This window comes from Lygodium microphyllum, chromosome 5 (genome assembly GCF_053477565.2).
Source record: "Lygodium microphyllum isolate KBCC chromosome 5, Lygodium_microphyllum_v1.1.10, whole genome shotgun sequence".
Lineage (NCBI taxonomy): Eukaryota > Viridiplantae > Streptophyta > Polypodiopsida > Schizaeales > Lygodiaceae > Lygodium > Lygodium microphyllum.
The window spans coordinates 17,124,759-17,136,879 of NC_141139.1; the positions used below are offsets into that span (position 1 = coordinate 17,124,759).

The window sequence follows — 12,121 nt, forward strand, 5'->3', positions numbered from 1 at the left end:
TTGAATTTGTGTGTAGAACCATTGAAAGACCTCTAATAAACTGTTTTCTTTGTATCTTCCACCTCCATGTCTTGTGTGTCTAAAGTATTTTGTTCTTGCTTGATAATGTGATTTTTCCATACCTTGGGTTGACCAAATAGATAGAGATCCATATTTCTTGATAAAATATGGAGCATGGTTGTATAAAATATGCTGCATAGTTAACAAATAAAGAAATTAAATTAGAAAACCCTATATGTGTCAGACAATAAAGAGACATACATATGCAAACTTCTTACCATATAGTGAGTTAAGTGTTAATTATCCCAAGCTTCTGTCATTGCCTTTTTAAAAAGGTTTAATTGGTTTTTGAAGTCTTTGAGATCATCATCATTCCACTATGTTTTATCACAATAAAAGAATGCTTTGTTTAGTGTTTCCCAAACATTGTCTTTTCTATTCTGAGCTTATTCATTATTAGCATGATCCTTAACTGCATTATGTAGGTACTTCCATTGATTGTATCCCAATAGTTGAGCCACCATTCCTAGAGTTTATCTTACCAAGTCTCCCATGAAAGTCTAGGAACCTTCTAGACTTCACTCCACTAGTAGATGACTTTTTGGGGACACAATTGCCATCCTTAGACTTTTGAGATCTTGTTAAATAACAACATTACCACCATGCAAACCAATTACAGATAAGAACTTTTCAATCTTTGTTATAGCATCTGTTCTAGCTGATAATGGCTTCAGCTTCCATGCAAATCCTATATAAAGATGAACAAGCTTTTCAATTATCCTACAAAGCACATAAAGTATACATATATGGGTATTCACTAAAGGAATATCTAGGACTGGCTTAAACTGTGGATCCTTGTTGTGCCTAGAGGGAGCTCTATTCCAATTGCTTGAGTTCAACTCTCTGGCTGGGGACATGTAATATAGGCAAGGAGATCTAAAGTTGGCTCCCTTTGATACATTGTACATACATTTAAGTGTCTCTAAGTCACCAGCTATGTGCTACTCAATCTTATAGTTTCCAAATCCTTCAACAAATAGCTCTTCTCCTGCTTGTTGTCTCTTAATACCATCAGGTATTGGTGTTCGAGATGAAAAACCCAATACAATATATCAAAATCCTCTGTATCTACTTCGAATGCTCCTAGCTACCAAATGTTGTGTTTCGATTGAACACTGAATGACATTGAGTGATTGTAATGATCTAATGAAAGTGCTCTATTCATCAAGGTAATAGAGACCCTCTTTAGTTTTGTACATTTTAGAATCTCACTTTCATCAAGTTTAACCACAAATCTAGCCACTCCTTGTGCCTCTTCTAGTGACAAGTCATAGAATCTAATCATTAAGCATTGTAGGGTGGGCAAGTCAAGGAAAATATTGTTGAATTCACTGCATACAACTTCTTTTTTCTTGCCCTTGAAGCTATCCTTGGTATGGAAAGGCTCACCCAGAATCTCCCTTTTGGATTGGTCCTCTTCTGCAAATTGTACTTGGTTATATTCGTTGAATCCATCCAAGAGGGAATAGAGCTCATGGCCTGCCACTGTATCTAGCAGTTGGTCTGTAAAAGGGATAGGGAAATGATACTTTTTCGTCTTCAAATTGAGCTTTCAAAAGCCCACACATATTCAAAGTTTCCCGTTCTTGTTATTCACTCTCTGTCTAATAGTTCTAATCATAGATGGCCTTGGAAGTATGCAGTTACATACTCGTCCTTGCTTCATATTTGATTGTAAAAGCTAGAAAATGTGTATATAAGCATCTCGACTGATACCAATATTATCTAGTGTCTTCTGCACTAACTCAGTATCCAAAGAGAGATCCTTTATAAATGACTCCAAGTATTGTTTCTTTGCCTTGTTAAATTTCTTCTTCTCCAAAATATCTTTTGAAATTACTGAAGGAAGAAGATGATAATAAAACTGAGATGCTTTGAAAGAATCTCTTTCACTTACATTCGGTTGAAAAAGGGACCTAAACAAAATCAACATAACAAATCAATACAATTAATTATAAACAAAGTCATATTTCATATTTTTAAAGTGGAATAAAAATGTACCTTGCTACTTGGATTCTTTTACTACGACCACCACCTCCTCATTTGAGACTCTCAATATTTCTAAGAGTCTTTTGTCGATTTTGAAGTCCTAAAATAGTTTGCTTTCGTTGATAAGATTTGATGCGTTTCTCCAATAAATGAATCCTCTGTTGATAGCCTTCTAGCTTCTTTAGTAACTTGTTGTTATATTTTGATAAAAGATGGTTCTCCAATTTGAGGACATCCTTTTCTGCAACCAAGTTAAGTGTATAGCCTAGAAACCCATTATAACCATCATCAATGAACCTCGACAATGAAGAGCTATTATAAAAAGGCGGAGTGCTATTTTTGCTAAGATCTTTGGGATATAGCCTACCATCTAACCAAAGATCAAGATTCTTCTTTCCTTCAAACCTCAGTAAATGTTTCGTAGACTCTGTGTAACGGTAATGGGTTTTATTCTCTTCCTTATTAGTTCATACTCACTATCCAACTCAATATGAAGTTGATAGAGAGGCCTTTTACCAGAGCTATAGAGATCATTGGATGACTGATCCATAGCTAAGGATGTGATTAGAAGACTAGATTGAAAAAGTATGCGAATTAGAAACAATAAGTAAAACGAAGAAGAAACTAGTAAGGATGGGAAAGAAAGAAGAGAGTGAGAATGGAGGGAAGTAATCAAAAGTCGAACACAATTCAAATTGAATCTTAGTTTTCACTTTAATGAGGATGAGTAAGATCTTGATTATGAAAATCTTTGTCACCTTTATGGCGACCTAGATTTCTAGGTTTGATGTGACCACAAGAGTATCGCGACAATGACTCTTATTGACAATTTTTTATATTTTTACTTATCAAAATATAAAAGTTTTTAAAAATAAAAAATAATTTTATTTCCTAAAATGTTTTTTCTCTCTAGGATCGCTTATAGGGAATTTTCGAGACCTCAAAACTCCCCTAATGGTGATGTTGAATCCAATACAGTAACTAAGGTGTCTCAATACCACTCCTAGCTTGATCAATTTAAAGCCCAATGCATTGATCAAACTAGGTGGGTCACCAAACCGCAAGATCATTATGAGTGCTGCAACTAAAACCCGCAAGAGAGCTTGCCATTGACAACTTTATCTTAGTTGTGGTACTTAGAAATAGTGCTTCAACTATGGAGTAGAAGCCACCTTGAACCCCATCAATGCAAGCACTCTGATCATGAAAATCCAAGACACCTTGTTATAGGCTTTTTGAAGTCCATGTTTATAAGGACACATCTTCCTTCTTCCTTAGTCATCACCCAGTCCACCAGTATGATTAAATTGAGAATGGGATCCTAAACTTTATGATCGCGAATGAACCCATATTGCAATGGGTGAATAAGGTCAGCCATCATTTATAGTCTGTGTTAAGCATTGTTAAATGTCTCTAGTCACCTAACTTTAGCCTATTAGCAAACTTGGCAATCACTTTGACTAAGCCCTTATTAATCTCCTTAGACACTATGCCATCCTAAGTCGTGGAAAAACTCTGTAGGAATCCATTGGGTCTAGGAGCCTTCCTAGTTTTCATTATTTTCATCACATACTCCAACTCAAGGATTGTAAATGGTTGGTCTAGCCTTCTCAATTAGTAGCCTAACATTCAAGGTCACAAGCAACTCTTCCATTTTGTTGAAGACAACATCAGTTTTCCAATTGGCACCCGATAATTCGAGAGAGAAACATATCGAAGGCCCAAGTAATCTCACCATTGGCCTTGAGCATTTTGCCTTCATCTTCAATGCATAGTAATGTATCTTTATTTTACTTGTTCTTTAATGCATCAAAATAAAACTTATCATGTGCCTTAATGTAGATATCCCATTTGGCACTCAATTGAATTTTTGTTGCCTCTACTTTGGGTTTTTCATGCACCCTCATGAATTCTTTTGCAATTGCCAATAACCTAGATTCATTTGATAACCCTGCAAAAGCAATCCTCCTATAAAAAGGACGCATTTAGTTTGAAGGGAGGGGGAAGCCTCGCCCCTTAACTATTTCAATCATTGAGGAAACAATTTGCACCGAGCTTGAGCCCACAATGTTGGAAAGTAAGCTTGGTTCAAACCGTGGCCGCCATGACCACCATCTTGTATTGTGGAGATTGCACCTATTGAGCACCTATTGAGCCACCCTCCCTAAATCTTACGTGCCTTGGAGTTTGCATGCTACTTTATCACACTAAGTTGAATATTAATATTAATGGACCCACAGTGTCATACTCATGTTTACACTTTTTATGATTTTTACATATGTTACAAAACACCCTTCCTAGTGATTTATCAAAATATGCCCTCCCAAAGAGAACTCCCCAAGATTCATTCCATGTATGCCTTACCTTTAAGATTCATTCCATTTACGCCTTGCTTTTTTAATATAAGTCGCCTCTTCCTCACCCATAGTCATATATACATCCACCTCCCTCGAAGGTATTGCCATTGCTTTCAACATTCAAAGTGCCTAGAGTTGTCTACTTTCGTTGATGAAGAGGCTGGCATAGTTAAAAGCGGCATTTTCCTTTGCTTATCTTTTTTGCCGAGTAGCTTTTGTTTTCAGCAATTATAATTTCTTTTAAAAGTTTACCCATAAGTATTAAGGTCATTGGAGACCATGTGAAAGAGGTGCAAGGTACTATACTAAAGCTACTTCCATCTGGATAAGCTTACGATTAGCAACATTTTACTTTATACAAAAGGCCATTTACTAAATGGATATAATGGTATTTATGAACTAGCAAAAAAAAATTTGATTTTTTCTTAACACGAGTTTCGTGTTTTAATGTTGGTTCAAAATCCATTGGAGATGGGAGGACTCAGGAGTCTGCGTGTGCAGGCAACAAAAGCAGACGCGCCGCGCATCCACAACACTGACCTTCAGAATGGTGGACGCGTGGAAGCCTCAAGGAAGATGCCAGAAGGATGCCCTCTCCCCCCCGCTTTAATAATTTAAAAATGTAAAATATTAAGAATTTCTCACCTCGGATGTTGCCCGCCCTGCCCTTTTTCGTATTTACCCGCCCCAAACTCCAGTGCTATTCTCACCTAATAAGTTAGGTTCAGTCACACCAAATATTCTTGCAATATTTCTCGTACTCTCAATCGTTATACCTATCAACTGTCATCCACTGCATGAGTCTTTAATACTTTCAATTCCTATATTATATTAAATAATTTATACTTATGATACACGCCATTAAATGTGTTCTGGGAATGTCATATTGATTAAAAAAAAATTATATCCAATCAAACTTTTCATTTATTATATTGGTTTAAATATTGTTTTATATGCAAGTAATTATTATGAAATTCACTAAACCTTTTCCTCATATTTTTAAAAGCGATCTTTTATAAATTCACAATTCATTTTACATTGGACCTCAATTTTTTGTGAACAATGGTTTAGATGATTTTTTGTCAAACATGGCCTTGATTAGAATCCTTGCTATAGCTAGGTAGTATTACTAGGGACCAATATGCTAAGCTCTACGTGCTCATAAAATTAAATCTTTCATTTCACCCTCAAATGTAGGTGAAAGTATAAGCATAGTTGGAGATTGTCCATGGTTTATAGACTATGCATTTTATGAGACCATGCATGCATGCTCTAGCCTTTATGCATGACCTTAAATTCATGAAGATTGTGCAACTTAATAAGCAATGTTTTTATAGACTACGTGACCACATTTTGAGACCATGGATGATTCTTTGGACTATACATGCTCTATAGAGCCTTTGTGCTTAACTTTAAATTCAAGAAGATCATGCAACCTTAAAAGCAATGTGTTTATAACATGCACAATTTTTGGAACTTTGCATGCTCTACCCTTAATGCATGACTTCAAATTCAAGAAGGTCATGCAACCTTAAAAGCAATGTGTTTATAAACTATGTAACTCTACATTTTGAGATTGTGCATGCCTTTTGGGACTATGCATGCTCTACTCTTTGTGCATGCATAATAGTGTGTACAACATCATATCAGCAACCCCTTCACCATGGAAGGCCAAGAGTATTCCAAAAGTCTTCCAAGTGAAGGAGAAAATTGGAGTTGAATTGGACACCCAAAAATCAATGACTTCAGGTTTTCAATATCATGCAGCATATAGTTCTTACAAGTTCTATCCTTTGCTACCAAGTATTTGTAAGTAAGCTCCATTCATGAACACCCTACAATCAAAGGAGATTGAAGATGAATTGTATTTCGATATTTTAACAAAAGGGCTTGTTTTTCGAACAGCTTAGCTTCTTTACGCTTGCTAACACCGACACATCTTCATGAATTAATTTACAACTACAAACAAGCATTAACCATACTTTCTAAGATTTCTCCCAATTGCTACAACTTAGAGAATATAATACAAAAGATGGTGATACATTGTAGCATAAGGCAACACTCCAACTTTTTATTAACCATAGAATCTAAATTAACAATGTGTGCACATGAAACTCCTAATTTTTGCCTAGAAATAAATTAACTTTAAAAAAAGACATCTATACTATTAGTTAAGGAGAGGTGGGAGACGGGTGCCACGTGGCAACCCCTCACCTCCCCCGCAAAAAAAAAAGAGAACGCGGGGGCGGGGGCGGGTGCCACACGTCCAGCACCCCCACCCGTAAAAATCACGCCGAAGCATCGGGACGAGTCTAGGCGTGGAGCGCCTAGTATGAGGTCAAGCCATATGTCCTAATTGATAAGACCCCTTCAAAAGGGACTATCGCATTCGAACTAAGGGGGAAGAATCTCTGTCAACTCATCAACGCCACATTCGAAAAGATTCACTTGGCCTTCACCATGTTACCTCGAGTGTGAGGACCTTGATGAAATAACTTGAACGTTAGAATATTGTTCCATGCATCTCTAATGCACGACAATTGATCATGCAGGTTTTATGTTGGAACAGGTTTTACTCTGCTCCATTATACAGTTCTTTCTGACGCAAATTGCACTTGGTGGACAATCCTAAACATGCGTAGAGAAATCGATGGCGAGCAGCACAAGTGGTTTAATCAACACAAACAGGTGGGGTAAGAAAAGAGAAAATCAATTTATGTGAGGGTTATACAATGGGTGATGGATAATTAGTATTTCCATGGGAAGCTGAGGGGTTCATGAAGTTCAGCCTTCAGAAATTTGGGATAAAAGGTTTAAAACCTTGAACTTTGCAAAATTCTTAATGATAACAAAATGGAAGATACTCGTAGAGCCATAATTTGCTTCAAAAATCCCTCCAAAAGCTTTGTACTTGAAAGATTTCTGTATCTGATACCCAAAACGTTTTTAGTGAACAGTAGTGGGTGGGGGAGGAGGGGAGTACAGCAGCATGAAATTGTGGAATGCCTCTTCTAATCTCTGCACAGAGGAAATGCATATTCGATCAAATTCCTGAGCTCTGGGCAGCTCAGGCACATATGTATGATCAGAACCATCAAAAACAGATTTTAGAGAGATCGCAACAGCCAATAAGAGATGCACATGCCTATTGGTCTCTGTTCTGTTTCCAGTCCTCCCCCCCAAGCTCCTTGGTTCCTTCTTCCCCCCCCCCCCGGTGATTTGATTGAGGGTTCCTGCCTCTTCATGTTTGCTTGATCTGGTTCTGCGAAACAGACAGCAGGCGAGAGATGCCTTTCGTCCATAGTCGATGTTCGCCCTCGTTCTTGCATTCGAGTTCCATCAGACCACAGTCCGTCTTTAGACCGAAGTAGAATCTTCTCTCGCCATCCAGCATGTCCCTTCCGGGCCAAGAAGCAATGTCATCGTATACATCTTCGACAATACCTGCGAAGACACATACAGAGTAAGAAACAGGGGTGTTGTTGAAGAGCTGATCTTCAGTTCACTGCAGATGATCGACAGGAAGGTGGCAGGAAGGGTTTTAACGTGAGTTGATTTCTATAGATATCGATACATGCGCAACACACAAGGAGCTTTGACATTTTGGGTTATGATACTTCAGCCTTCTATGAAAAGGAGATGTTTATTAGGATTTATTTTATGGAGTTTCACTATTGTTTTCTGTTCGACTGTGCCAGGCAGACAAATGGAATAGAAAATAATAATAATAATGATAATCCATAATATAAATTTAACAACTAAGATGTTATTTTCATAGAAGTTAACTATCATAACAAGTTTTGTATGACATGAGAAAAGGTCCTACTCTTTTCCCTTGTTTTTCCTATAGTTTTCCCACGTCATGAGAGCTTGTGTTTGGGTGGCACTGTAGGTTTGAGAGAGAGAGAGAGAGAGAGAGAGATGTAGATATTGCATACAAACAGTAGCCCACCAACATCTTACGTTTTTTGTTCTTTATAATGGTCCCACCCATAAACTTGCCCTGCGACTTGACAACCACCTGTGTACAGATGCAAGTTAAATACTGCCCGTGGTCAGAACCAAAAAGAAACAATAGATACACCTCTTCATTCATAATAACCTGAGATTGTTTGTTGATGTAGACATATATTGTCCTCCAATGCACTTCCCCTGTTCCAATAGACCACTATTGATTAGCTCATGTGTACTCTTACAACTCCATGAAAATTTGATTTTTGCACATCTGGGCACACAGAACAGAGCTCAAGTTGAAGGTCTGCTGATAGTTACCTTTCCTAGTACGCTTGAGAAACTCGCAGCCTTTGCTTAAAAACTCATTGGTGCAGCAATACTCTGCTTCACTGTCATCAGAAGCTGACTCTCCACTGAAGCTTATGACAGTGCTATGGCCACTTCTGTCATACGGTATGACTGTGGCATGGCTATGGGTATCCTTGAAAGTTCTAGCTTTCAAAGCTGCAGCCCCTCTCAGAGCTGCCCTCACACATCAGAAAATAACAGAAACATTCAGCTTGCAATCATATTCACAATAAGTTTCACAAGTGAATTCCCATCTCTCGAACTAGGATGATATTATGAGCTTCTGCAAAGGAACTACCACATACTAGAGTTGGGAGTTTGGGACAGGGGTTGCAGGCACAGGAGGCACCTACAGTCCCCGTCCACTGTAAGAGACTAGGTGTGGGGTGGCTCCCTTGCAGGGTTCAGAGTGTTGCACTACTGCATGGGAAGAAATTAGAGTTTCCCATAATGTCTAAATATCAACACACAAAACCAACACGAGATCCCCAAAACTTTCATAAAAAACTCTACATGCAAACATTAGATATGGATATCCACAACTGCACAGGGTTCACACATCCCAAATTGCCAATCCAAAAGACATGGGTTGTTTGCTGAAACTACAGATTTCACAGATGGTTTTCCAAAACTGCAAAATTAGACATGACATGTTCACTACTAGAACCGCTAAAGGTTAGACATGAAACGGATAGCACACTTCAGCCTTTCTTCGACATTGAAAGAAGCTAACTGATAACATGCTGTAAGAGCTATGCTACACACTTGTACTGTGTACAGGGTGCCACATCAACATACCAGTTGCAGCTGCTGCTGTTAGTGTGATGACATCCCCGGGAGTCTTGACACTGACGGCAGAGCTCACCACAGAGGACATTTGTTCACGATCAGCCCCCATACTCTCTGCTACCTCCACACATTGGGCTGCCACAAGGGCTGCTGCTGAGGCAACTGCCATGCTTGTCTTGATCTTGCTGTGATCATCATGCACAATATCGTGCTGATTACTGGAAGATGAACCTGCGGTGGCAGCTGCAATGGCAGCTATGGCAGCTGCAACTCCCGCCACCGACATGGCAGCATGAAGCTCCGCATTATGTACCCGATTCGCTTCTTTTTTCTTCTCTTTTAGATCCTTCAGCCATCTTTTCATAGACATTTCTTTCAAAGGATTCCTCACAGTGCTGAAGCTCCGGCAGAACTGGTGGGAGTGACGTCCATGGGAATGACAAAAACAACCAACTATTAGAGGTTCGGCACAGATATTCAGAGCACATTCTCATTGGCAACTAATAGACAAAAATCAATTCAGTGAAGGTTTGGACAATCTACCATGATCAATGACCATGACAGTGAGAGAGATGACAGTAACGCAACAACGTCAGCGACAATGATAACAAAAATGACGATGACATGACAATAAGATCACCAGCACCAGTACCAACCATCGGAGATTGACCAAAGCACACCATTTCCTTTAGCTATGGACAGCACATCATTTTGGCAACTGCTAAACAGCGATCGGTTTGGTAAGAGAGTAGGGACACTGTACCGTTAACTCATTGCCGCTCCGAGGTGACAAAGGGGGACTTTCTGATGCTGAACATGAGACTGGGTGTTGTCCAAACATGGTTAGAGAAGAGCTGCTATGGGATTTTCTTCTTGACGCAGTTGAGGCATACGACAAATCCTGCATGTGCCACGACATCAGGGTAAGCACCTGGAACCCAATTAAGCCAGTGCTTGGTTCAAAAGATTAGGCATGGCCCCATGGCTTGAGCATGGCTTCTGATTAAGCATAGTGACAAACAGACAAGAATTGAGTGGAGAATCGAACTGATCATGATCAGTTAAAAACCAGGCCAGTCAGTCAATCTTACCACTACCTAATACCAGGATAGTCTATCTTACAGACGGCAATTCCAAACCTTTATCAAGCATATCTGAACCAAAAAATTCTTTGAAGGTTATTCTGCCAAAGTTCCCTAGCGTTCAATATAGATTGTAAATCATGATGATGATAATGGTGATATAATGATGAGACAAACTGTTAATCAAGGCACTGTAGGTAACGCTGGCAACAATGTAGGTCATACACTTTAAAGGTACATTGCACGCCAATGTTCTTCCAGGACCAAATTGCTGAGAGTAAAAGAAAAAGCCTTACCGAATGTGCCATGATGCGCTCCATCACCATTTGTGCCATTGTAGCAGAGGCGAATGTGAAGGGGGCTGAAACAGGGGCAGTAGTAGTGCATGATGAATCTCTGGCATCTACACCCTCTGTGGCTGCTGAATTGCTTTTCCTGTTGCGAGCGTCACAATGACTCGTCGGAGGCGCGAGCACTGCTTTAGACACTTCCAGCGCAGAGATACTCCAGGACCGGGACAGGAACTCCATGGGCTCCTGAGGGGTTTCAGGGGGCGGGCATGGAGGACAACGAACCTGCAATCGCATCATCGTAGAAGCAGAAGAAGATGATGATGACGACGACGACGAATAAGGAGGTGGTGGGAGACACACTGGGGACTCCTCTTCTATGTTTTCCAAGGGCTGGGATAGGCTGCTTCGGGGATACACCATGGCGGGGCAGCTCCTGTATTACAAAGAGTGGACGTTGGAGGAAAAAACTGCTCTCTACCTCTTTCTCTGTAGATTACTTGGCCGATATGGGAAATTAGCTGTTTCTGCTACTACCAGTAACTGCTACTTCTCTGTTATTGCTTGATCGAATTGGGAAATTAGCGGTTTCTACGACTACCACTGACTGCTGGGAGGCGAATGTAGCTAATGGGTAGCAATTTCGGCCGACCGTAATCTGCATTGCAGGAATTAATGGCTATGGCAGAGCTGAAGAACAAAAACCGAGGGCACATTCTCTTGGAGGACATTCATGTCATGGTACACACACACTCTCTCTCTCTGTGTATGTGTATAAACAACGACTTATATACGTATTGCTTCTTCGCAATACTACTGTAGGCTGCTCGAAGAGGGAGAGAGAGAGAGAGAGAAAGAGAAGAAAATTGGAAGGTGGATGCCAAAGGCAAAGCCAAAACGTGTGAGTACAAGAGAAAAGAAGAGAGAAAGCGAGAGATATCGAGAGAGGCACGGTAGTCATTGGGTGTGTGTTTATACCTCCTCTTTACTTGATTAAAACAGTACAGCCTGCTTGCAATGATTTGCCTGCCGTACGCCTCCTTTTTGCCTTGCCTTCTCTCTCATCATCTCACTCTCGCACTGTCACTCAAGTCTCAGCCTACAGTCCCCGGGTGGTTCGGGCCTCTTCCCACGAAGGGTTTGGGAACGGCAAAACTATTCTTTGAATACTTCCCATGGAGAGTTTCAAAATTTTGTGGAAATGCATGTGTTCGAGGAAAGTTTCACAACTTTGCTCCAAACCCATACAAAA

The 12,121-nt window shown here is 39.8% G+C and overlaps 1 protein-coding gene across 1 annotated transcript; it reads right to left on the reverse strand.

Moving 5' to 3' along the window:
- Positions 1-7,101: 7,101 nt before the first annotated feature.
- Positions 7,102-11,754, reverse strand: LOC148035544 (VAN3-binding protein-like). The gene is made up of 7 exons (XM_087677499.1): positions 10,876-11,754; positions 10,261-10,398; positions 9,507-9,909; positions 8,679-8,882; positions 8,509-8,558; positions 8,370-8,427; positions 7,102-7,850 (listed from the first exon to the last, which is right to left on the reverse strand). The coding sequence occupies exons 1-7, from the start codon at positions 11,290-11,292 to the stop codon at positions 7,648-7,650; spliced, it is 1,473 nt and encodes a 490-aa protein (XP_087533625.1). The 5' UTR covers positions 11,293-11,754; the 3' UTR covers positions 7,102-7,647.
- Between the last annotated feature and the right edge of the window lie 367 nt (positions 11,755-12,121).